The sequence below is a fragment of the Sebastes umbrosus genome, chromosome 6, assembly GCF_015220745.1.
Source record: "Sebastes umbrosus isolate fSebUmb1 chromosome 6, fSebUmb1.pri, whole genome shotgun sequence".
NCBI lineage: Eukaryota > Metazoa > Chordata > Actinopteri > Perciformes > Sebastidae > Sebastes > Sebastes umbrosus.
In genome coordinates, this window is record NC_051274.1 from 24,472,512 (window position 1) to 24,500,450 (window position 27,939).

The following is a 27,939-nucleotide window of genomic DNA, read 5'->3' on the forward strand; positions in this document are numbered from 1 at the left end:
CTGCCGATTGCATTCACACTTCAAAAATCATAAAAGTGGTGTTCATTTGTGAAGATTATCTTGCTGAACAAAACATCTAAGTATCATAAACGTTTGTTTGCCACGGAGCTTATTTTCGGCCATAATTCAAAACCCAATGGAAAAATCCCATTGGCTTTTTGTCGAGGGAACCAGGGTGATGCTAACTTCCTGGTTGGCCTACAAAAATAAGTCATCCCTGCAGCACTCTATAAGCAACAGTCAAAGTTGACCAATAACCAACAATAACTAACTAAAGTTAGTATTATTTATTAAGAGTTTACGACAAAAAAGTTGGCTAATCTGCTTCATCAGGACTGTGTGGGTGTTATTTGATCAGATTTGATTGACAGTGACCAAACAACCCACCAACTGTCATCAGATTCAAATGTTGCTAAATCCTGATTGGTATACGGACATGTATGACATCACTTTTTTCCAACAGAGGCACGCCCACTTCCAACCCGTAAAAAAGGCACAGAGACAAAAAAGAAATCTGTACTGTGGAATAACCAAAAACTATTCCAACGATGGCAGTAAATTGTGTGTTCATATAGGGCCCCGTCAGTCACATTAGAGAAGCGAAGCCCCGCCCCTTCCTGAGGACCACCATGGGACTTATTACTGAAAAAATATATACAGTGGTCAACGGCGAGAGACAAATCATTTTTTTATCCTGTTTGAATTGCACCATGAATCACACATATGATGTTTGTCAATTTAAAACATAATTTTGCAAGTCAAGAAAGTCGCAGTTTGTTGTAAAAAATCAGATTGTGAAAATACGTAATTAGAAAGATTACACACCAAAAGATACGATTATTGTGTGTTTCGTACTGGAATGAACTCACACCAGCAACGGGTCTCGCTCTTTCTTTTGCTTCCCGGCTGATAAAAAGACCAGGAGTCGCTGAATAAAACACATCAGGTAAGATAACGTGTCATTTGTGTGTGTGGTCATAGCTAAGTTAGCTATCTAGCTAGTGTAGGTGACGTTTATTGTGCGAGAAGAGAGATCAAAACTGAATGATACTACCACAAACCTACGACAAACTGCCACTTTCTTGACTTGCAAAATTATCTTTTAAATTGACAAACATCATATGTGTGATTCATGGCGCAATTCAAACGGGATCAAACAAATATGTGTCTCTCTCCGTCGACTACTGTACATATTTCTGTTGAAATAAGGTCCCACAGGGCTCACCAGAAGGGGAGGGACTTCGCCTCTTTATAAGAAGCTACTTGAGAAAATGTGTTTTTAATACAGGCTATGACATGTCCACTAAATGATAAGTATATTAATGGTAGCCAGTACATTATATCATGGTAGATCATGCAACACATGCAAATTGCTCTGTAACATGTAAATGAGTGTACATATGGTGAATCTCCTACGCAACTGATTTTCTACCTCAGGCTTTTGGATGTATGAGAGAGAAGAAAAAAATTAAATAAAAAAACTCTTGTCTTGAATCTGCTCTGCAGTTCACTCGGTACTGAAATGCACTGCATGTACTCCACCGAGAGTTCATGATCTTTCTCCTTTTCATGGCCAATCAGCATCAGGTCAGCGTGGTGACCTCCGGCTGAGCGTAGTTTCCAGTGGCAGCGAGGATGTCTTTACAGCCCTCTGTCAGGAAACACAAAGGATAGAATAACAATCAAACACACTGACTTATATATATATATGAGCATTAAAGGCCTATAAAATGGACTAAGTGTAAAAAGCAAATAATAGAACAGTTAGAACGGTCTGGTAAGTTCAGAAAAATATATCACTTTCACGTATTAAATAATTGTTTTATCTATAAAATGTCATAAAATAGTGAAAAATGCCTTCAAGTTTCTTGAGCCCAAGCTGACGTCTTCAAATAGCTTGTTTTGCCTGGCCAACAAATTTACAATTATGTAAAATGCTAAAATTTAAGAGGCAGAAACCAGTGAATGATAAATGACTAAAATGATAGATCGCTTATCAAAATTGTTGTTTATAATTTCCTGTTTGAGTAGTAAATATTTTACCTCTTCTCCACAGAGAGATAACTACAGATCTGAACTTCAGAGGCGGGCAGGAGGCTTTTGCTATGACCACCCATGTTGTTAATGGAAACCTATTAGCAGCAATCATTCAGAGGAGTCTGTGGGGAATATGGAGGCTCATCCGAGCTCAGGAGCTTTTTTCTCTACTTGTCTGTACATCCGCCTGCTGCTTCCTCTTAGCAGCACTTGAACGGTTTGCCACACCATTATGCACTCATCGTAAGGAGACGAGCTGGCGGTTGTCACGCCGCTGCTGAGGCGATGCGCTTTCCACCAGGACGGTGTTTGCATGTGCAAATTGTGACAGCGAGTGTTTCAACCCTGTCGCACGACGCTCCCCGCGACGGCCGTAATCACTTCAAATCCACCAGCATTTTGTTCCCACTGCAGGGCGGGCGACCATTTCCTGTCACTAATAACCATCTGAGCATCTTCAGACCTGCTGCATCCATCTGTCCTTCTCTCTGCTTCCTGCCATACTGCTCTGGTGAAATATGAGCCATACCTTATATCCTGTAACCCTGGAATTAACCTAACACCATCCCCTATGGGCACAGAGCCACTGTGTCATAATCTGTCTCCATCTAACCGCCTCAAGATGGCTGCAGCCTTCTGCACGTTGGACTGAAACAAGCAGTTTTTGATTTTGAACAATTTCCAACACTGTTAGGAAACAGTGAAAGTCCACTTAAGCCCTTTTTGCAGGTAATGTGCACTAAAATGTGTTGTGATATTCTCCTGTAATCGACTGGGATGTCATTATCCACATACTCACCAGACACAGGGCTCAGGATTAAATTACCTCCTCCTCTCTCTCTCTCTCAAAGATTCGTTTTGAGGTGTTCTGGCTTTGCTCAGCTTCCCGTTGGTTTTGTCTCTGCGATCAGAAGAAAGCTCGCTTGGAAATTTCATGAGCTGACCAGATAATTTAGCGTATTATTAGACACGTGAAAGCACGCCGGTGACGATTTGTGTGTTTCCCACCGTGACTGTTAGGCTGTACATTTTATATTAACTAATGAGTTCTTCCCCTGAGCATCACAACATGTCCACAAACATCTTCTTCTCATTCATCTGACTGATATAACTGAGGCTTTTTTTCTTTTTCACCTGCATGTGACAACACGCCATTAACCGCACCAATCTACAACACTCAACACATTCAGGGATTGACGAGGCTTTCAACAAACACGTTCAAATACATTTCCTTCTAATGGGCTGTCAACAAAAAAGGGGGAGTATATGGTCTCATAGGAGCAAAGCTACAGTAAGTGCCCCATTTATATGTTGTTTTTTCCCCTCCACAGTGATGTGCTAATGAGCTCCGGTAGTAAAATGCATCTCGGTAAAGTGCAGTTTTGCAGGAAAACACCTTCAGTGTCGTTGGGCTGTTTGCGGACGGGAGTCAGGATGTTGACTGGGTGGGATGTGTGCTCAGGATGTCAAGAATGAATCCATGGCTGCCAAATATAGAGCCTCTTCTCACAAGGGACTTTTGGGTACTTTGGAAAGCTCAGATGTGAGATCCAGCGGCCATTCAAGCAGAGAGATGGCAGGCTGTCAACGGAGGTCAATGGAGAGACTTAATGGAGCTTCTCCTTCTGCTTTGTACACGTTACCTGTTTCAGACGGCTCTTCCAGTAGTTAAAATTATAGAATATTGGTGTTGCGTGTTAAAAATTTGTAGATTAAAGGGGCTCAATACGAAATTATGAGCATATCTATTGCCTCCACGTAGCAGCTAATGGTGCTAACAACACAAACAGAGCAAATAACGGCAACAGTGCTGACAAAGCTAACAGTGTTAACCTGGAGGGGAACCGGAGGGTGGGCGCAATGCTTTCGCAACAACGCCGTGGGTTGGGACAACCGTACAACGACTACCGCTGATAATAACCGAGTACAGTGCAGAGCAGCGGACATTAGCTAACCAGTGGGGCACAACAGAGAGACTCATATGCACTAACTGCAAAGAAAAGCAAATAAGCTGATTTCCCAAAAACTCAAAGAACTCCCTCCAGGCAACGGAAGTCAGACGGCGGCTGGCGGTACCACGGTTTTGCACTCTGCTGCTCACGTTGCCGCAGTTTCACAAGCGTGTCGGAGAACTACAGTGGCCTTCAGGTAATGTAAAAACGTGAAAGGCTCTCTCTAGAGCCAGTGTTTGGTTGGTCCGTTCTGGGCTACTGTAGAAACACAGCAGACTCCATGAAGAGGACCCGCTCCCTATGTAGATATGAAGGGCTCATTGTAAGCTAACGAAAACACAACAATTCGTAGTTTCAGGTGATTATACACAAATGAAAACATAGTTATGAATATTATTATCAATTTCTGCTAATAGCTCCCCTGAAATGTTACACACTGTTCCTTTAAGTACATGTGATCTAGGTGCATATACTGTATATATATATATATGAATTAAACCTGGTTTTGACTAGCAGGATTTTCTTGAATGCACTTTCTTAAATACAATTTCCAGAAAGCACCAGTCGGGTTAACACAAAACACCTGACGACGTACCAACAGATCCAAATTAGAGAAGTGAAACCACGGAACAGATAAAAATCAGGCGGTACATGTACATGTGTACTGGTATGTATGTAACTTACCAGTGTGGACGTTGGGGTCTCCAGGGGTTAAGAGGAAGCAGGTGGCCTCCTTCTTGGTTTTGTCTCGCCCTCGGGAGCAGCGCAGCGACCACTTCTCACTGGGGGACAGCGGCTGGGTCAGGCTGCAGCCCTCCTCTTCTGAAAGGGCCACATTTGCATCCCCGTTCTGTTTGGAGTCTGACAGCAAGACAAAAAAACACGGCGACGTAAATGCCAAAGCTTTTACTGAGACGGCCCCGAGTGCCCAGACAAAGACAGAGGCATATTGCATAAAATCTGTATTTTTCTGTGATGAAATTCAATTTGTCTGAGATGGTATAAGGAGTAATTTGATCCCGGTGTGTTACTGTCTATATGACTGAGCGCGGTTCATCTGTCAGATGAAAAGCCTCAGGAACTATAAGACTAAATATGTTGAGTATGTATGAGTATTAGGCTGAAGACCACTCCAATATTTATCATCGTTTAAACAAAATAATATCAATTAAAAACCTAATGAATAAATTCAATAAACAGTGACATTAGCTTAAAGGGTCACTTTATCCAAATTACAAAGAAAGCATTTTCTAACTTTCCTCTAGTGGTATTTAGTCATGCAGATAGTTTTGGTTTTATTTGCTCCGGTTTCTTTGTCTGTGATGCTAACAACACAATATAAATTATAAATAATAATTTAAACGTTCGAACATCTCTTTCCAGCAACTATGTCCCCATTACTCCAGATCAGTTGTTCTCAATCTGGGGGTCGGAGCCCCCAACGGGGTCACAAGACAATTTCCGGGGGTTGTTAGTAGTTTTTACTAAGCTCTCTATCGATTTAAATACTAAATCCATCACGATTAATCGCAAATGAATCACATATTTTTTATCTGTTCAAAATGTCCCTTAAAGGAAGATTTGTCAAGTATTTAATACTCTCATCAACATGGGAGTGGGAAAATATGCTACTTTATGTAAATCTATGTATACATTTATTTTTGGAAATCAATCAACAACACAAAACAATGACATATATTATCCAGAAACCCTCACAGGTACTGCATTTAGCATAACAAATTATGCTCAAATCATAACATGGCAAACTCAAGCCCAACAGGCAACAACAGCTGTCAGTGTGTCAGTGTGCTGACTGGACTATGACTTGACCCAAACTGCATGTGATTATCATAAAGTGGGCATGTCTGTAAAGAGGAGACTCGTGGGTACCCATAGAACCCATTTTCATTCACATATCTTGAGGTCAGAGGTCAAGGGACCCCTCTGGAAATGGCCATGACAGTTTTTCCTCGCCAAAATTTAGTGTAAGTCGCAAACAAAACCTGATTATTCTGGGAGGTTGCAAATCGAAAAGGTTGAGAACTACTGCTCTACATAATCCACAAAAAACACAGATAACAATTTTAAAAGAAAATATTTACGTGTTAGAAATAAGTGTAATGAAAGCTGTTCATAGTGAGTCTGTGGATTATTCTGAGGACACTGTTTATAGAGGGAGACTTTACTGTTTCAACTAAAAGGGGATTTTTCAATGATGTGAGCACCACAAATATCATTTTCTTTGTATCGGATTGGTATCAGAAAACCTGAGAATTAAAACTTGAGCATATAAAACCAAAACTATCTGCATGGCTACAAACCACAAAAGGTAAGTGAAAATGTTTTTTTCTGTAATTTGGGTGAACTGACCCTTTAACGTTGCATTGCATCCTGACCTGAGCGGTTCCTGCTGACGCTCTCCTCCGCAGCCAGCGGACACGTGTCGCTCTGAGTGCTGTCTCTGTGCGAGTTTGTTCCCGACTTCACAAACGAGGCCGAGTCAGTCGGAGCGTCTGGGTTCGGGTTGTGCTTCTTCTTCTTTTTCGGCAGCTTCTGTTTGGCCATAGCCAGCGAGTAGTACATCCCAAAGTTATTGACAATGACGGGGACCGGCATGGCGATGGTCAACACCCCGGCCAGCGCGCACAACGCTCCCACCATCATGCCCAGCCACGTCTTAGGGTACATGTCTCCGTAGCCCAGCGTCGTCATGGTGACCACCGCCCACCAGAAGCTGATGGGGATGTTCTTGAAGTGTGTGTGATTGGAGCCTGTGGGGTCATCGGGCTGGGCTCCGATGCGCTCGGCATAGTATATCATGGTGGCGAAGATGAGTACACCCAGCGCCAAGAAGATGACGAGGAGAAGGAACTCATTGACACTGGCCCTCAGCGTGTGGGCCAGCACGCGCAGGCCTACAAAGTGCCGCGTCAGCTTGAAGATCCGGAGGATCCGAACAAACCGCACCACACGGAGGAAGCCGAGCACGTCGCTGGCGGCTTTGGAGGACAGATCCTTCAGGCTCATCTCCAGATAGAACGGCAGAATGGCCACAAAGTCAATGATGTTGAGCGTGTTCTTGATGAAGATCAGCTTATTTGGGCAGCAGACGATACGCACCAGGAACTCAAATGTGAACCAGACCACGCAGACGCCCTCCACCACAGTGAGGATGGGCTTGGTCACCATCTCCGGTTTTTCCACTATGCGTGTGTCGTTTCCCTCGCCGACCACCTCCTTGCGGTACTGCAGCACGTTGAAGGCTTCATGGGTCTCCAGGCAGAAGTTGGTGATGGACACCAGGATGAAAAACAGAGAGATGAACGCCACTCCCTGGAAGAGACAGAAGAAAAAATTAATCAACACAATTTCATGCATTAAGCAATCAATACTGTGTTTTGTTGTTTTTGCATTGTTTTGTACAAAGACTTCCATTAGAAAACTATTTTTCAATCCATGCCATGTGTAATTATATGATAAAACTTATTTGTATTAAACTTTACAGTATCATTAATGACAAGACGAGGCTGTGTCAATCAAGTCTGTAAAGCAGCATGTTGTGGGGGATTATTTTCTGGCGGAGGCAGTGAGTGTCAGCTGATTGACAGTACGCAGACTAAAATAATGAACACACTGATATCAGGCACAACAACATATGATAAGACACAGACATTGACAACATCAAAGTAAGGATGCAAGCTTATTATGATGAATCGCTGACTGAAGTTAGTTTTGCGCTGTAAAAGAATGAATGGTGGAAAAAAGCTTCATTTGAAGAGGAGAAAATGAGCTGACTGTGTGCAGAAACCAGTAGGAATACAATACTAACACACCAAATACAAATAATACAAAGAAGGAGGGCTACCCAGACTACTGGGACAAACCTTTATCCACTTAACCGTGATTAATTTGGCAGGTATTTTCATTTCAATAAAAAGTTGGACCTGATGATGGCGCCAGATGAAAAACGAGGTGCTCACCAAAGTTCTGACAATTCATCCTGAAAGTCTTAACCAAATTTCATGGCTATTTTGAAAATCAATAAATCGTTAAAGTAATTTTTCATGAAAAAATGTCAGAAGATGCAGTTTTCAGCCTCTCAAATATGGAGATTACCTGCTTTTCTCTTTTTATTATATCATATTAAAGTGAATATCTTTGGGTTTTGGACAAAACAAGACTTTTAAAAACATCACCTTAGACTGGGATAGATCGAGAAAATGATCGGCAGATTAATGGATAATGAAAATAATCATGAGTTGCAGCTCTAGTTGTTCAGACAGCTCAGCCAGAACCAAGGAGGTGGTCGCCTGACATTGCCGTCCCTCCACCGTGCCACTAGCACGGCAAAAAAATGAAAAGTTCACAATGAATGCATTAAAAATGTTTGTTCCCTGAAACCAAAACAAACAAGTTTCATTGATAATTAAGCTCCTAAAAGGCACGTATTTGATACCGTCATTTTATACCATCATGCCACCCATGTGGAACCTTAAAAAAAAACATCAAATTACTTTTTGATTACATTTTCTGTTTAATCTACGTTTTTTCCAGCTCCACTGCCACCGTGGCTCTCTGTGACATCCTATTACCTGCCAGGAAATGATTCATTCATGTGATTGTCTACTGCCACTCTAGTTTTAAGATTAGTGAGTGAATATATTTCTTTTTTTATTGGAAAAAGGACTCAGGAGCCAGGACAATGTTCTTTGAGAAAACAGACCTATTTCAAACCAATTACTGCCATGAGCACAGAGCCTGAATCATGCTGAGAGATGAGCAGAGCCAGCTGATACAGGACGGCGAGGGATACGAGACTCAGAGACAACGAGCTGAGTCATGAGAGACGTACAGTCACCTGTCCTGTTGTTATCAGACATGTTTCAGTGAGTGAAACAATGCTGTCAGTGTTCCCCTTCATATAAAACAAATCCTTTATCTTAAAAGTACAAATCCAAACATAAATGGCGAGTGAGTCAAACCGCTTTTACAGCTCATGGGAGGTAAATTGAACGATGTGGCTGCGTGGCATCCATCCTGATGCAGCACAATGGCCATGCCAGTCTGTGTTTGTGTTCACATTGTGTGCTAACTCATGCCCGATCCGTCTTTATTGTTTACTAAAGCCTGGACAAATTGTAATGCCTCTCCAACCTTTCTAATCTTTCAGCTGGATAAATATGTACCTTGCATGCACTCAGCTATGTTCTCCCTCTGAGGGCCTCTCACATATCAATCGGCTTTATACTGTTTGGGTCTGTGATTAGAAAAAACAAATAAAGCATGTGATGTCTGATGAGGACACTAATTCACTGTAGAACAAATAAAATCAATAAGAAGCTTATGGAGTTTAGAGCAGCCAGCCCATATTCAAAACAGAAATACACAGTATTATACATGTCTGCTCATATCTCTATTGTGCACCCAGATAATGTGCAGCCTTCTACCGTGACAACCTTCTTCAGCTTTGTCCCTGCAGAGCTCTGAGGCGCTTACAGCTCTGATCCCCAGAGAACATGAGGAATGAGCCACAGGACGAGAGGGAAGGCCGCGAAGCCTTAACTGTGCCCCAAGAGGAGCGAAGAGTATCCCCCGTCGCATGGACACGGATTCCCTGAACATCACCGAGGCTAACTGTGGGGCTGCTGAATCACGGGGAATATCACAACAAGCCAAACAGCATAGAAACTAACACTTGCCTTCTCCCAGTTTCCTCCCGGGGTCATGATTCTCCTGTATTTCTCCCGATATATGGCAAATTTTCACACCTTTTTTTTCCTTTTCATTATCTCAACCTGTTTCCGGCACTGTACAGCGTGTATAAGCCCTACAGTTTCCACCCGGACAACAATAGAGCTACACCTAATTTTGTTTCCTGACGTAAGAGAACGGATTGCGATTTGAGCTGCGCTCGCCGGCCTTCAGAGCACACGATGCCCAAAGTGGGGCTTTGCTCAACGCAGAAACGCTGCTGTGGCGTGGCACAAGCCATTTGAAATGATGTGTTTCAGAGCGCAGTGGTGCCGTTGTTGCGTTGTGTCTGAAAGGACATTCAATGAGTGATTGAAGGAGAAAGGATTGGAGAGTACTAAGAGAAAGAAATACTCAAGCACGGGCCAAAAAAATAATGAATGAATAAAGACTGATGAATATTAGTTTATACCAGAAATTCACACAAGTTCACACCAGAGGGGTCAATTATTCAGTTTTCTAAAAGTAAAACTAAAAATAGGCCTATTTAACAACAAAAAATGATGTTGCAGTGTACTTATTATTTTGTTATTTTCATTCAGTCACCAGAATGCAGGAAACAAAGTCTCTGAAACTCAGACTCCCCGCTTTGGATTTAAAATCCTCGAGGTCTCAAGGTTGGTAGGTATAGATTACAGTGCCAATATGTACAAAATACTTGTTTGATCCCCTCTTTTGGTTAAAACACACTTTTTTTTCTTATTTAACAAAAGTAGCCATCAGTGTATAAATTTGACTGATGACATTTATTTTTATTTTTGCAGATTTTCTCTAAGTTTGTAGTGCACAATTCCCTGAATGCACTGCAGTTACTGCTAGCTCTGTTTGGGACAGAGTAGACAGACAGGTGCCACCTCTGTCACTAAGCAGCCACTTCTTTTGACCTGCCAGCAACGAGCTACACCAAACAACATGTGGGACGTTCATGGTACCGACCCAGTTCCACCTCCCGCCCACCAAACAACCAGTAGGGTGAAGCCTGAACACTTTCCCACTTACAAACACAGCAGGTTGTGTTTGTCGGAACACACGACCGTAGGTGGAGTTTACACAAAAGCCTCAACAAGTATGCATTGTGTCATTTCTCAAAACTGTTTCATCATCGATCAGATCTCTGTATTCATCTCATGCATCTATTCGTTCCAAATGACATTAATCATTTCGGTGAGTATAAATAAACATGCGGTCGAACACATTTTCACACTTTGACAAATCACACAGAAAAGGCTCCTTTAGTATGACAACAAACCAGCAGCCACCAACATAAAAACTGTGAGTCCTGCTGCTGTTCAGATGCTTGTGATGAGGCCAACAGCGCTCAGTTTACTCAAAACGTTTTAACCCAGAACTAAACAGAGCTGGGTATCTGCAGCCATGGGCTCCTGTGCGGGGAAGCTGCTCGAGGACAATTTGCTCTGCTCATAAAAGGTTCAACAAGAGAGTCTGACAATAACACCACACAGCTTGACCTCACACCTGTCTGTCTGTAGGTGGCTGTATTTTGGGGTTTGTATTCTTATTGTTTGCATGTATCCGTGTCTGTAAGTCTTTGTCGTGTTCAATAAATCTTGCAGCATTTAAACGCGTCTGTGTGGTTTATTTAATAAGGCCTGACACAAAGGGAGACCACAATATCATGTTTACAGCTGAACGGTGGGAACTTTAAACACAGTCAGTGTTGTAGCGACTGCCTCCACAGAGTGTTTCCATGTTGGTCTGCCGAGCCTGTCGATGTTATGATGAATGTTCATGTCCTGTTGGGAATGTAAATATAGCTTCTACAATCTTCCTGAAGGTTAAAGCTGACATAAGCACAGCACTACATGTTTATATAATTATCTATGGAACGTATTTGTGTACTGTATATCTTTTCTACTTATTTCTATCCAGTTATTTCCAGGTCTGTTTGCTGTAATGGCACATTTCTCTACTGGGGATCAATAAAGTTATATTTGAAATGTTCTTACAGTACATTTACTGTACTTCTGTGCAATTTGTAGGTAAATGTATGTACTTTACAGTGTCTTTGAGTGTTTATGCTACTCCTACATGTGAGTGGCAAATATTAATTTGTTTATTCTTTTACATTTGTTTAAGAGCTACAGCTCTTAGTAAGCCTGATGATCAGACTGAATTGCCATTACGTTTCACATCATTCATTCTATTCAAATGGCAGAGATGTGGGCGCGGCGGCGATGACTGTCATGTGAGGACAACTGAACCATCTACATCTGCTGATGAAGACCATGAAGTCCGACTGAAAGCTCCAGGAAAAGGGACCGGTAATAAATAGCTTCACTTAAACCAACTACAGCAATAAACTGATACTTAGACATGAATCAGTGCAACATATCCTTACACAACGGTTTGTATGATATCTTACGAAAAGTTATTCCTCATTTTTCGTACATTTTCCTACGAGTGTCCAACAACACGTGTCATTTTTTGCTCGTTACATGCATACAGTCTTCAAAATACAGCTGTCTATTTACACATCCAGCACACACAAAGTAAAACTAGCATTCATTTAGAATCGTGTTTGTGTCCACCTGGCGAATTTAAGTCTAATATTCACTCCTAAATGCTCCACTGTGTTCACCAGCTAGTCGCCAACTGTGTCTGACTGCTGTTTGGTGCTGAGCAGGTAGTGTTCAGCGGGTTTTAAGAGCTTTTTCACTGAAAGCGACACTATGAGAGCAGTGAGAGTGAACCTAGTACGGTGAAAATGAGGGCCAGACAGCTAAACAATGAGTTAAAAGACACTGTGAAGCGCCCTAGAGCTGATGTAAACTGCAGAGTTGGTGATAATTATCTGTGGGTTCATCATTATGAATGACACCATAACCATTTGATCTATTGTTAATATGAACATATTGATTATAGCTGATTTAAGTAAAGGATATGAACACTTCTTTCACCACTGAAATAATGAATGATCTATATAAATGATGATATATGAGCACTATACCCACAGCAGTAGAGTATAGTGAAGCCTCTGAGGATATGGTGCCAAAAAGACATCGATCCAAGGTCATCAGGTGTCAGTGTGCAGACAGAGGTTCCCCCCCGAGGGGACAGCCGCCCGGACCCAGCTGGGTAAGTCAGAGTGAAAGTCAGAGCGGGAGGGAGACAGGAGGGGCAGCGGGATGTGCGTCAGTGTGCAGCAGCTGGGGAGTCCCATCACAACCATCACCTCCAGCTGTTCAGCATCACGCTCTGTTACTAACAAGGTAAGAACCACAACAACGAGCCTTCTGAGCAGTCAGCAGCTGCAACGCCACTTCTGATGTTCTCTTAGAATTCATGTCACACTGATTCAGAGTCAGTCCACCTGAGGATGGAGGAGAAATAATGTCCACTACTCAGGCTGTCAGTTGTGATACTGCTGGATATGTGTAGAGAAGTCAAACGTTTAGATTTCATCAAACCAGAAGCGGGAAAATTGGTAACGATGATTAGGAGTCACGATACAATATTATATCTATTCTTTGGACAACGGTACGATATTTGCTGATATCACATCGTGGGCCATGATTTCAATCTGATTCAATTCGTGGGCCTGCGATCGATATGAGATGATATCATGTGCCCATTTAACACATTCAGTTACATTGATATCAACTCACAGAAAGCAACTAAATTATGATTTCACAGTTTTGTTACTGGGCTCTTCCAGACATTTAAATGAAAAACAATTTATTCAAAAATGGACCTCCTGTTGACGATAAAATGTCTCATGTTTCAGTGCAAATGTTTTTATATCAGTTCAGAATTTCAAAATAAAGACGTATCTTAAAGATGACAATATGTATCGTTACACCCCTAGCGATGATCTAAACTGGGACAAAAAACAAGACAAAAGATTGGAAAACTGCTATACAGTATATCCCAGCTATTGAAGGGCTTTAAGTAATTTTCAGCTTTAATCAGCCTTCATCATTGATCAATGAACTGCAGCACCAGAACTTACAACATAACAGATCAGTGGTGAAGACCTTCCTACACAGAACAGAACATCTCATTAACGAATAGGAGGAGGATAGACAGAGAGGGAGGACTCCAGGACAACAGGTAAAGAAGTTGATGCTGAGAATCCTTAAGAACAGGACGTTCAGTACATCATCGGGGAAAAAACAAAAACACACCAGTGGGACTCTCTTGTGTGGCTTTAATAGAATACTGTATTCTATTAACACCTGAAGACCTCTGCTAGTACGCTCTAAACACAGGACTCCCCCTGAGAGGGGGACTGGAGCGGTGTTCGACATCAAGGAAACAGAGACAACATCAGCTGTCTGTGAACACCACACCAAAGCCGGTCGCAGCAAAGGTCAAAGGTCATCGACCAGGCGTCAGCGGACAACCATCAACATCCAACGGCAGAGACCGTGTTTTTAATGACTTCATTTCCATAGTTGAGATGAGAACTGAGTCATCTCCATGACAACTGAGGATACGTTGTCCTGATGAAGACCATAAGACTTACTGTAGTAAAGTTATGGAAGGAAAAAAAAAAAAGATAATGAACCTGTGTTGAAAATGGGATAAAGTCATTGTTTTGCAAGTCACATGTAAGTCTCAAGTCTTTACACTCAAGTTCCAAGTCAAGACTAACAATTCCCAGGTCAAGTGGCAAGTTCTAAACTTTGCGTTTCGAGTCTTAAACAAGTCATGATGCGCTCTTCACCAAATGTAATGCCATTTGCGTCTCACATCTCTCCTTCTCAAACGTAAATGTACTTTGTATAATCCTGCTGAGGTTTGAAGCCGGTAAAAGCACTGCTTGGCCAATCATCTGCACTGATGAATATGGATGCTCTATATACAATTATTTATTAAATCAAGGAAAAATACAAACTTTAACCTTTAGGGCTTCAGGGAGAATCCTACTGACGATTGCCAGTTAAGTTTCTCTTTGGTTTAGTTGGAAGTAAATGATATTTTCTTACAATAATGTTTATTTATTGATTTTATTTTGTCTGCAAAAACAAAAGTCTACAACTCTAGTGTATACTTTGTGATGCATTCACTGACCTCACAGCCAATCTATTTTCAGCAAACAGCTTAGAACTGAGCAGAATAAACAGCCAACATAATCACACAGGATTACACACCTCTTTCATTGAGTATTCAGTGTTAGAAGAGTCTCCTAACGAGGCGGCGCCGCTTTATGGAGGACCACAAGAGTCACGTAAATAGAAAAAGAGCATTTAATAAATTAATTGTACAATAAAAACAGGTATTAACTAGAAGTGCACTCGGAGAGCGCAGACCTCCGCCAAGGCAGGTTTCATGTACGTCGCTGCCACAAGGCAGAGGCAGGACCAGAATTAAACAAGTCTTTACTAAGCCAAATAGCCAGCTAAGTACAGAATCAGAGAGTTTGCCTTGTGTGTTGCTCTTGTGTCATGTACAACAGGTCCCCAGATACGTGGTGGCAACGTGGTAACAACGTGGTAACAACGCGGTAACAACGCGGTAACAACGCGGTAATAACGCGGCGGTAACGCGGCAATAACACCCGAATGCACCATCGCTCTGAAGGTGGCTAAACGCTTTACCGTACAAAGTACTGTGTTGAGATAGCGTGACTGACAGCGGCTGTGCAGTACTGTGGCCGGCCGTAGCCATGATACTGTGATGGAGAGTTTTCAAAGACACACCAAAACGTCTTGCTATCTCTCTGTGCGTGATTCAGAGAGAGATCTGCATCCATTTCTCTCCAAACCGCTTTGATGATGTGTGAAAAATCAAATCCTGTTTCATTCACAGAGCAGCAGAGAAAAGGTGTCAGCGCTGTGAAAGCCGGGCTCAGAGGGAATAAGAGGTTATTCATTATTATTTATTAGCAGGGTGTCACACAGAGACCAAGTGTGACATGTGAGAATAAGTTTCATATATTCAACAGTGAAAGCATGAAAGCAGCTTATTGAAAGGATTAACTTTTATTTATTAATTCGATGTTAATTGGTTCAGCCCTAACAGCAGAAATGAGGTTTTGATGAAGATGCGGTTAGAAGTTAGAAGCTTAGAAGTGAATACATTGATGTGATTCCCTGAAGACAAAAGGTGAGATGTGTATGTGAGAAGAATATTTTACAAATGTATAAATTTGAGTAAAATCTTGACTCATACAACATTAATTAAATCTTTATATCTATATCTAATTTATGCATAATCAAACAAGGATGAATGTCTTTAAATAATGTCTAATTTTACAATAAAAACCTGAAAAATCCAAAAATCACGCCAAGGTATCTAATACGCCTGAATGTAAATGTCAATCAATAAGAAATGTATGAGTAAAATCAGAAAATCAGCGTTTTATCTTGCCAAATAGATTGGTTATTGGAAATGTAGACTCCAGATAACATGCATCAGACCTCAACAATCCCACATCAGTTAATCCCTTTGTCTCACAACAAAGACAAATGGATTTCTTTCTCTACGTGGGATAAAATACGTTGCTCTTTTCTGTGGGAAAGGCAGTTCTAATTGCTCACCACTGATAGCAAGTTGCAGCCCATTACCACAGCGGTGATTAATTACAGGCAGCAGTGCCGTGGAATTAATGAAATATTGCATATAGGGAAGATGAAACAAAGTTATCTGGTCTGAGCTTAATGTTAATGTCAAGTCTAATTGTCACATGTAACTAAATTACAATGCCTGGAAGGTACACTATCAGTGTCACGGAGCTCTCCAGGCGTTTAAACTGAAATAACATGTTTATTTCTTTAGTATTAGAACAATAATATGTTCTTTATTTTTTTGGCTCTCTGCTCAAGTAATTTGGTTTAACCCTTTGAACTCTGCAATAGAAATGATCCGCCAGTGCAATACATTGGTATTTTGCTTAATGTGATGTAATTTATTGGAGTATCTTCAAATGCTTCATATCCCTAAAACCTGTACAACCTAAGCTAAAAGGGTATGTCAGTCAATAAACTATAATAACTGATAAAAGTATTGAGATTGTGTCATATGTTAGCATTTTAACACACAGTGCAGTTGGGGTTGTTGGGAAGGTCATTAGTTTTGCAGATATTTGATCATAAAAAACTAGTGGAGGAAAAGTCAGGGGATCAGATAAGTTACTCACCCTGAGGGGAATGTGAATATCTGGCAATTCATCAAACACTTGTTGAGACATTTCACTCAGAAACACAAATATCAACCTCATGATGGCACTAGAGGGAAAGACAGGGGATCACCATGAAACTTCATGGCGCCTAGTGCGCCGAAGAGGACTACAATTTGTACAAAAGTTTATCTGATTTGAATGTAAACAAATTAAAGATGAGAGTCAGCACTTTAATCTTACAACAAGTACTGCTCTAGTGCCTTCTTCTGTATAAGCAGCTATGATCCTCTCACGTCTTTGATTCGTGAGTGGTGCCATCGTCAGAATAGAGGCTTCCTGTGTCGACTCTCACAGAGCTGCACCTCCAGTCTTGGTTGATAGTGAGGAGGATGTGGCTGAGATGATGGACAGATTAACGTCCCTCCGGCTTTCAAGAATCACATTACCTGAGCTGAGCTCAGAAGCTACTTGAAATAAAAAGGCCATAAAGGTAATGTGAGTCCCTCAAAATGCACTCCTCTCAGAACGCACACAGAGCAAACATGCATACATGAATCGTCTGGAGAGGAAATGGACAAAGAACATTACGGCCGGGTCAATAGGGATCCACACTAACTCGTTCTTATACTTCTAGATTCATATCTACCCTGCAAATCCTGATTTATTCATTTACAAATATTCAGTGGTGAGAGACGGACGTGATGGCAGGCAGAGCGCGGTCATCTTCAGATGGCAGCTGTGACTCAGAGATGTCAGCTGTTCTACAGTGACAGCCTGCAAATGCCACCTGGACGAGAAGCTAAAATAAACATTATTTGTATTGTGACTGGCGTGCAATAAGAACTCCTGCAACACTGAGGGAGCCTCTGAATAGGCCATTCAACTCCACAAACAGGCAAACAGACATTAGAGTGAGCATCAGCTCTCTCTTTGTGGACTAAATGTATTTTTCTTTTCTGATGAAAGCTCCTGGCATTTTGTCTGACAACTCCTGCTATAGTGACACTCGATATTTGCTTTCATGTTTACTTCATTAAGCACTCTGCTGCTTTTGTTGCTGAGCCATTAGGCATAGCATACTTTCAAAATGCTTAGAAATGGCTGATATCCCCTGTGGAATACATGAGAGCTAAATGATTTTAATTTACAACACAGAAACCAAACAGAAGTGTATCTTGTTCAATGTGATAAAATGAGAAACTGAGATAGATTTGAATGTGCTGCAATCATGAATACATGTCAGGCACTTAAGGTGTGACATGATGACCGTCTTTAAATAAAATATTATTTACAAATGAGCAAAAAGCCACTAAAAAGAGGGCAGTGGTGTTTCTCTCAACATTGTATAATTAAGATTCTTAATGTTGTGGTGTGATACTACTATACAGCATGATTTATTGTACATGGATGTACACTCCCGCAGCCTTTCAAACACTCAACTGTTGAGAAGCTTTGAGTGCCACCCTTGAACAGGATGTGTGGGAACACTTCAGCAGCACTGTATTTTTGTCATGAAACAGCATTTTCTCTATTTTCAGCATTCTGGTACAATTTCATAACATATATTTAAGTGAGAACTGAGAAACTGCTATTCACATGATGACTGAAAGCAACATTTATTTATTTATTTGATTAGAGTGCAGGCCTTGTGATGTAAATTTAGAAAAAAGGAATTATGAACTTTGGCTTATGGCTTATAATAATTAACAACAAAACAAATGTGCGGACTGGAGTGACAGGTATGAAACTGAATTAGCTACCTTAATACACTACATTAACTTTAATGTTCTCTTTGGGGTCCTGGAGGTTCAAGAACCCTTTTAACAGCTAAAAGAAAAACATACTTAGAGGGTAACTTTGGTATTTTTCAACATGTTACTATGTTTTTGTGTCTAACTGACTCATAGGGACAACAATTTCTGAAATTCATCAACTATTGAGGGACAGTGCTGTAGGCAGCTGCTCACAGGCTGCAACATGGATGTGGATGAAGTCTTTGAATCCGATGGCCGCCTGTATTTATTTGAGCCGGAGTATATGGATATTCAGATTTCACAGCGAGACTTCTCCTTGAGCGGGACTTGGACACAATAACAAACAGACCGGATCAAGAGAAAGGTAAGAAAAAGGTTGAATTTCTCTGTAGGGTCATTTTCAAAAATGTTGTGACACTTCTAATAACAATCTGAGCCTGTCAGTGGCAAAAACAAGCAGTTTTAGTGAACGTAACGTTGCATTGACGCTGCTCACTTGCAGTTGCCGGTTACAGCGTTCTCCCTCAATACCCTCAATCCCTATTAGTCACTTGCACCCCAAAAGATGGGAAAATAGGGTCCAGGTATAACGCGATTGCATGTTTCAGATAGCCTCTTCAGAGACAACATAGGATAAAATACTGTACATTTCGGTCTGTGAATCAGCTTTTGCGAAGACTAGAAGAAAAAAATATATTTTAAGGAAAGAATTTTATGATTTCGCAATTATTATTATTATTACTACACATACAGCAGTGGGATCTATGGGACCCCAACAATGAGGACATAAAGCAAACATTTACAACAATCCACCCATATGTGATTGTTGAACATCTCATTCCAAAATATTCCAAGCATTCATAAGCTGCTTTGCCAGTCTCCACTATTCTGGGAAGGACTTCCACAGGATTTCAGAACTAGTCTGCTGGGATTTGCTCCCATTCAGCAACAAGAGCATTACTGAGGTCCAACACTGATGCTGAGTAATACGGTCTGGCTCACAGTTGGCGTTCCAGTTCATCCCAAAGGCGTTGGATGGGATTCATGTCAGTGCTCTGAGCAGATCAGTGAAGTTCTTCCACACCAAACTGGCAACAGTATGTAGACAAGGGTGTAGTGTAGTGATCTAGTGTTGTGACTACCCCTCCGCTCAATCCTCCCTTTCAAGACTGCGGTAATGTGAGGCGCCGAGTGCAAATCTGTGGTAACGTCGTTTGCCTCATTCAGAGGCTATCCTTACCATAATAATAATAATAATAATAATAATAATAATAATAGTAATACTTTAGGAGCAATGGAAGTCAGACAGCAGCTGGCGGTACCACGGTTTTGCACCCTGTGGCTCACGTTACCGCAGTTTCACAAGCATGTGGCCTACGGTGGCCTGTAGGTAATGTAAAAACATGAAAGGCTCTCTCTAGAACCAGTGTTTGGTTTGTCCGTTCTGGGCTACTGTAGAAACATGACAGGAGCAACATGGCGGACTCCGTGAAGAGGACCCGCTCCCTATATAGATATGAAGGACTCATTCTAATCTAACGAAAACACGATTCTTAGTTTCAGGCGATTATACACTAATGAAAACATAGTTATGAATATTATATTCCATTACTGCTGATAGATCTCCTGAAATGTTACACACTGTTACTTTAATATCTTAGAAATGATGTTATGAAAATAGTTATTATATTATTTACTAGGTGGAAAACCACTTGTCATAGTGGACGCACAGTTTGGTCATTATAGTATAATTTTGCATTTAATTCCCTTTGTTTTTGTTTCATCACTTTTCCCTCATCAGTAATGCTCTGTGTCACATTCAAAAAAAAACAGAAAGCACCACTGACTATTTGCTTTTTAACCAACTCAAACAGTTTAGCACAAACGCAGCAGTATGTTTGGCATTTGTAAGAATTTTCTGTTGAACTGTTGTTTAAAATGTGAGCAAGTCAAAGTGATACTGTGATTCTGTTTTTAGGGTGTTCAGTTTCAGCCCCTGGTTGATGCGTGGGCGAATCTAAGCCTGTTCCTGGAAGCAGTCAATGAAACAGATGTGAAGATATGAACTGTGGCCAGAAAGCAGAGTCAGAAAAGTTTGGTTCGGTTCACCAATCAAGTCGGTGTTGCTACACATGTTGCGTTATTAAGTTGGTTGATTTTACAACTCAACAACAAAACAGTGACATTTCAGGCCACTGAGGAATAAAGGGTAACCAGTAGCCTCTGTACACTTGACTGGCAGACTTTACAGACTGCTGCTATTATTTTATAGACTGTGTTTTAATTGTTTTATTGTGTCCTGTGTTGATTGTACAGGAGGACTCAGTAAGCAGTATTGATACAATATCGTTGATGCAATATACACCTCAAGTGCAACTACCTTTGTTTACATTTATTTATTTATTACATCTACCCTACCTGTTTTACAAGTGCAATTACCTCTGTTTACATTACATCTATTTTTATATTTTATACTTCTAGTGTAACACTTCTGTTTATATTTATTTATTACATCTACTTTACCTGTTTTATTTGCTTTATAACTGTGTGTGTGTTTTACCTGTTATATGTTTTATCTGCCTCGTTTAGTCTTGTCAAGTATTTGTGTTAAAGCACTGACCAGAACTGTGAATCTCATTGTATTTAATACAATGACAATAAAGCTTTTTATTTGATTCTATTCTAAACTGAAATTGAATTGACCTGCTGACCCTTCAGACAGCAGGCTGGAAGTTAGACTAAAACATCTGGTGTGACTGAACAGTAAAGATTTTCAAAGGGGAAAGTGTAAATACAAACGCAGATAGTGACTGTATTTGTATATCTGTAACTGTTGCAGTGATTGGCTGAACTTCATATAGAGACACCTGTTGATTATAGCAACATATGCGCCTTTTTCCCGCTAAATGGACACTGACATGTGCACATTCAAGAGGAGAAAAACATCTGGAGGACTAACCAGTAACCAGTAGCCTACTGTACACTTGACTGGCAGACTATACAGACTGCTACTATTATTTTATAGACTGTGTTTTAATTGTTTTATTGTGTCCTGTGTTGATTGTACAGGGGGACTCAGTAAGCAGTATTGATACTGAGTGAATTATCCTGTAAAAATAAAGCAAATTGAAATTGAATTGACCTGCTGACCCTTCAGACAACAGGCTGGAAGTTGGACTAAAACATCTGGTGTAATTGAACAGTAAAGATTTCAAGGTGAAAAGTGTAAATACAAACTGCAGATAGTAACTGTACTTGTATATCTGTAACTGTTGCAGTGATTGGCTGAACTTCATATAGAGACACCTGTTGATTATGGCAACATGTGCGCCTTTTTCCAACTATGTGCGCATCCAAGAGGAGAAAAACACATCTGGAGGACTCACCCTGACATGTGCACATTCAAGAGGAGAGAAAAACACATCTGGAGGACTCACCCTGACATGTGTACATTCAAGAGGAGAGAAAAACACATCTGGAGGACTCACCCTGACATGTGCACATTCAAGAGGAGAGAAAAACACATCTGGAGGACTCACCCTGACATGTGCACATTCAAGAGGAGAGAAAAACACATCTGGAGGACTCACTATGACATGTGCACATTCAAGAGGAGAGAAAAACACATCTGGAGGACTCACCCTGACATGTGCACATTCAAGAGGAGAGAAAAACACATCTGGAGGACTCACCCTGACATGTGCACATTCAAGAGGAGAGAAAAACACATCTGGAGGACTCACTATGACATGTGCACATTCAAGAGGAGAGAAAAACACATCTGGAGGACTCACTATGACATGTGCACATTCAAGAGGAGAGAAAAACACATCTGGAGGACTCACCCTGACATGTGCACATTCAAGAGGAGAGAAAAACACATCTGGAGGACTCACCCTGGCTGCTCTGGAGGAGTACGGGTCCTCAAACAAGGCCCAGACTTTGGGCTGCCAAACTTGGCAGCAGCTCCTGGAGGACCTGTCTGGACCGTCCTCGATGCCGAACCGCCTCGGCATCTCTCTCTCGTCGTCGGTGTCCGGGTCCGGAGGTTCAAACGTCTCCAGAGCCTCCTCGGCGTCCCGGTGCTGCCGGTAGGTCATCCAGCAGCACGGCTCCACGTCCGTCTCATCGATCCCCCAGTAGGCCAGCTCCTCCTCGAACAGAGGCCCGCACACGTCGGCCGGGCAGTGCAGCTTACCGGTCCGGTAGTAGTTCAGCACGTAGGCGAAGATGCCCGGGTGTCTGTCGAAGAAGAACTCTGCAGAGTCCGGTTCCGAGCTGCTGACCTGCTGCTCCGGGTCCGGGTCTGCCAGCCATGCCAGGCGGGTCCCCGGCAGCGTCCTCAGGGTGCTTTTATAGGTTTCATGTCTGGTGCCTCCCACGTTGATGATGATCTTCTCCGAGTCTTCTCCTCGGTACGTCTCCTCCTTCAGACATGTTTTAGACGCAGGTTTGTTGCCTGTCTTGCGCCCCCGGTAAGTCGAAACACACACCGAGCTGATCATTGAGAAATCCTCCTCTACTCCTCCGTTAAACAAGCTGTGCAAAAATCAGAAAATTAACCTCATTTCACACCCCAGTCCTTATACCTGTGCGTCTCATTTATAAAAACAACAAAAACAATAAGCGCCTATAATAAAGATCCAGACAGCCCTATAATAAAGATCCCTATAATAAAGATCCAGACAGCAGCCAAAGAGACGCACAATAAAAACCACCTGTTACTAAACTCCGTCTGGTGTCGCAACAAAAACACAAACCCAGACTCACCGGGTGTGTTTTTTTAAATGTTTTCCCGTCGAATAGACAATGAGACTTCAATGAATGTTTCCAGATGTTGCACTTTTGAAAACAAAACAAAAAAATGGGCTAATTACGCACAGTATAGGCTCCAGTACGTGAAGCACTTTTAGCCGCCTGAAGTAATGTGTCACTCCTCACCCTCTTTTGAGACTTATCCAAATTCCTCAACGTCAAAAATACACAACTATTCCTGACAACTTTTCTTTTTTTCTCCACAAAGCCTGACGATGATCCAGTTGCGCATTTTAATCACGCACACACAGAGATGTTATTATTCCACCAGCTCTTCTTCTTCCTGCTCAGCTGTAGCGTGCTGCCAGATGTGGAGGTTGTTTTGCAGCTGGAGGATCTGTTGCTTTCTTCACAAGTAGCCTCTCCTCCCTTAGCGACACAGCCCGGGTTGGATGGTTGGATGGTTGGTGCGCTCAACAACATCCTCCGACAGGTTAACTCTTTGCCTGCTGGCGCATTATTGAACCCCTCCCTCCATCAATGCAATCAGACCGAGAGGATGGGCTGATGGGGAGAGAGAGAGAGAGATGATCAACCATCAATTCATTTTATTGTAAGCTGTTGTAATATTTTACATATTCATGTCTCCACTGTGGTACTAACACTTGTAAAAAAAAAAAAAAAAAGCTTAACCCAACAGGTGTTTATACAGTATGTCCACTCCAGCATGTGAAAATGTAAGTGGGCATGGCATACTGTAGACAAGTGGCTCTTAAAGTAGGGTCCAGGGACCCTCAAGGGTCTTTGAGGGGATACAGGGGGTCCCCAGCAAAAATGGGAATAATTCATTTTCACTGTAATTCCATCCACAAGTAACACAATGACAGCATGACTGACTGTCAGCTGATGGAGAGAGACAGAGAGATGATCAACCATCAATTCACTTTATTCATATTCATGTCTGCACTGTGGTACTAACTTAGCTTAACTAAGCTTAAAATTGTAAAAGACCAATAGAAAAAGTGAAAACAACACTGAGCACAATATGTGTATTACTGTGTATTACAGTGTTCCTTTTGCTATTGCATGGGATTGTTGCAGCCAACTTACTTTACTTACTTAGTCCTTGTTGCGCCTGGTGGCACATAGGGCAAGGACTAAAGATATCTACTCATCTCTGTTGTTTACTTTCTTCTCAATGCTGTTCCAGCTGTATCCTCTCGTCTTCATTTCTCCTTCGATGGTTCTCCTCCAGGTTGTTTTGGGCCTCCCTGTTTTGTGTTTTCCCTCTGGTGTCCAACACATGGCCACTTTTGTCATGTCATCAGATGGTTTCCTTAATACATGTCCAAGCCATCTCCATCTTCTTCTTACCAATATTGTTGCAGCCAACAGGTGTTTATACAGTATGTCCACTCCAGCATGTGAAAATGTAAGTGGGCATACTGTAGACCAGTGGCTCTTAAAGTGGGGTCCAGGGACCCTCAGGGGTCCTTGAGGGGGTTACAGGGGATCACCAGCAAAAATGGGAATAATTCATTTTCACTATAATTCCATCCACAAGTAACACAATGACAGCATGACTGATTATTTTATATATACACACTCTGTAATAAAACATCTAAAAATCAGAATCTGGAAGTCTGGAACAAAATCTTATCAGATGGCGGTCAGTGGTCTAATTTTGAGTCAGTTTAGGGGTCCTTGACGTGAAAATAGGGTAAATGTTGGCTGTGGCAGGTAAACATTTCAGGTCACCTGCCACCATGGCAGACAGGTTTTTCTTATATTAAGAAATATCTTTTTAAAAGCAATTCCTAAATTACAAAATAGTCAGGGATTAAGGTTACATGATGATCCATATTTCTACTGTCTGTTATCACTGACTCAGTGTTTACTAGGGGTGGACGAAAATATCTAAAATATTGAGTATTGCAATACATTGCAAATCGATTTCTAATTAATAGTTTATATGCAAAGATTAACTCAGTCAATACTTCATTTTATTTGCAAAGATATGCGTCCTCTGTGATGAATGCAAATGCAGATCCTACTATTCTGATTGCATAAAACAGTTAAAAAAAAAATAATTACTCAGATGATGCATATGGCGGTGTGTTCTTTATACTATGACAGTTTTCCTAAAATTAAATTAAAAAAAAAATCACAATATATTGCCTTGCTTACAGTATCGCAATATATTGAATCATAACGCCTGTATCGTGATACGTATCTAGATTCTTGCCAATACACAGCCCTAGTGTTTAAAAACCTAAAGCGTTAGATTTCAGAAGTGGCAGACAAAAAAATTGTGTAGCCAGTAGAAATGTTCAGTGACCTGCCACAGTGGCACGTGAGGAAAAAACTTAATTTTAGACCCTGGAACCACTGCTGTAGACTACTTGCGCTGACATACTGACTGGAGGACTATATGGCTTCCACTAATATATAGAAGAAGTGCATAGGCCTATATTACTGTTCTGATGTTTCACTGAATGACACTAAACTACACAGACTCTTAAATTAAGTCATTTAATCACACTTTATATTATTGTTAGCCAAGACTCTCAGCAACTAAAAGATCCAGATGTGATTTTATTCCCTTTTCAAGGAGTAGCCCAGTATTATGATTGTTATTCTTCTTATTGAGAGTGTGATCTAACAGGTAGCTTTGAGGCCTCCAGTGTGTTTAGAGAACTCATGACACAAACCAACACTGCTACCTGGTGGATCCTTCAGTGAACAACAGGAGCCTGTTGAATGAACAATTCAGGAGTAAAGTCCCATATTTTGGTAATAACAGTGGTGGATGGAGTTTACTTGATTTACTTAGGTCTAGTTCAGGGGTCAGCAACCTGCGGCTCTTTAGCCCCTCTCCAGAGGCTCCCTGTGGATTTATAAAAATGGAAATGAAAAACTGTTTTTTGTTTACATTTTCATTTTTATTTATCATTGTTGTAGGTCTATGGTATGATGGAGTATTAGGGCCACATTGAGGAAAAATAAATAAATCTGAGATTTCGAGAATAAAGTCATAATATTACGAAAATAAAGTCACAAATTTATGAGAAAGAAGTTGTAATATTATGACAATAAAGTCAGAAGTTTATGAGAAAAAAGTCGTAGTATTATGAGAATAAAGTCATAATATTATAAAGTAGTAATTTTTCGTGTTATTTTCTTTTTTTCTAGTAAAGTTATGACTTTATTCTCGTAATATTACGACTTTTTTCTCTTAAAGTTATGATTTTTTCCTCTTAATATTATGACTTTATTCTGTAAATCTCAGATGTTTTTTCCCTCAATGTGGCCCTAATACTCCGTAGTACATTTGCTCTTTGGCCCTCACTGCATTAGACTTATATACTATATATTTAGACTATAAACTGTGTTACCTTCATCACAATGATCAAATGTTTTGCGGCTCCAGACAGACTTCTTCTCAGGACTGTGTGAGTCCTTACAAACTGCTCTTGATTGACATGTCCTTCACCCCTCTGGTGGGTTTGTGGGACCTGGAGGGACGGGACTATTTACAATGTTATCACTAGTCAGAGTTTGGTGGCATCACATAATTCCCACTTTAGCTCCCCCAAATTTACACCTGAGGTCTAATCAACCAGATTATTGAAAACACCTGGGTGGGTGTGCAGAGCCTTTCATTAGCAAAGTAACTACAGCTGTCAAATACATGTAGGCTAGTGGTGTAGGTTCAATATGTTCCCCTGAAATGTAGTGGAGTATAAGTACCTCAAAATAGTACTGAAGCTGTAGTTAAAGTACCTAGTTAGGCTACATTTTATCAAGGCCTAATTGAATTCTAATGAAGACAAAATATTGTATAATTTTAAAAATAGCTTGCTACTTTTAACTGTATTTCAAATCTTATGTAATACAGACAATAAATCATATTCAAAAGCAAGAAAGGGGAAGATTACAGTCAAAGGAATGGGTAGAAATAGAAGTAAGGAGAAGTAGCCTACCAAAAGACCCTTTTCACAGCAGACATTATAACTTGCCAAAGCAGGAAAAGCACAGGTGGAATTGATAACATTAATGAAGGCTGCTTTCCATTTAGGTGAGCCAGTTCCAGGGCTCCAGTACTGCACACGGACATGGCTTGCTAGGACACTTATTAATGGAATGGAGCCATCATTAGTGTGATTATTTACACCTGTGCTTTTCCTGCTTTGACAAGCCAAAAATGTCTGCTGTGAAAAGGGTCTATCAAGCATCTTTATCAAAAACATTCCTTTAATCAAAACCAGTTGTACATTCCTGGAGGCTGGAGCCACATATCTGAAAGCAAACTTTCCAAGCTGAAGATACAGGTATCATATGAAACTAGAAAAGCTAAGGAATCCATTGGTATCATCATGTCATACTAGCTTGTCACAAAGGATTCTAAATAACGCTCCAAAGTTAGGCTAAATTTTGGCGAGGAAAGGGGGTCAAAGAGGTCCCTTGACCTCTGACCTCAACATATGTGAATGAAAATGGGTTCTATGGGTACCCACGAGTCTCCCCTTTACAGCCATGCTCACTTTATGGTAATCACATGCAGTTTGGGGCAAGTCATAGTCAAGTCAGCACACTGACAGCTGTT

At 41.1% G+C, this 27,939-nt stretch overlaps 1 protein-coding gene across 3 annotated transcripts; it reads right to left on the minus strand.

Annotated features, from left to right (window-relative positions):
• kcnc4 (potassium voltage-gated channel, Shaw-related subfamily, member 4) lies at positions 1 to 27,760 on the minus strand. 3 transcript variants are annotated; one of them, XM_037771729.1, is made up of 6 exons: positions 27,317 to 27,760; positions 23,349 to 23,897; positions 22,475 to 23,117; positions 6,386 to 7,322; positions 4,674 to 4,850; positions 1 to 1,651 (listed from the first exon to the last, which is right to left on the minus strand). In XM_037771729.1, the coding sequence occupies exons 3-6, from the start codon at positions 23,081 to 23,083 to the stop codon at positions 1,584 to 1,586; spliced, it is 1,791 nt and encodes a 596-aa protein (XP_037627657.1). In that variant the 5' UTR covers positions 23,084 to 23,117; positions 23,349 to 23,897; positions 27,317 to 27,760; the 3' UTR covers positions 1 to 1,583. The 3 variants fall into 3 exon arrangements, with proteins under 3 accessions (XP_037627657.1, XP_037627655.1, XP_037627656.1); XM_037771727.1 differs by lacking the exon at positions 23,349 to 23,897; XM_037771728.1 differs by having other exon boundaries at positions 2 to 1,651; positions 22,475 to 23,897; positions 27,317 to 27,759.
• Between the last annotated feature and the right edge of the window lie 179 nt (positions 27,761 to 27,939).

Bases quoted from the DNA above. Each gene is read 5' to 3' on its own strand.
- kcnc4 (XM_037771727.1), bottom strand. From the start codon at position 27,450: ATGTCCGTGTGCAGTACTGGAGCCCTGGAACTGGCTCACCTAAATGGA. The intron at 23,118-27,316 runs GTAGGCTACTTC...ATTTTTGCACAG, and splicing joins GCTGTGAAAAGGGTCTTTTG to CTTGTTTAACGGAGGAGTAG. The intron at 7,323-22,474 runs GTGAGTCCTCCA...TGTCTCTTCCAG, and splicing joins ACTCCTCCAGAGCAGCCAGG to GGAGTGGCGTTCATCTCTCT.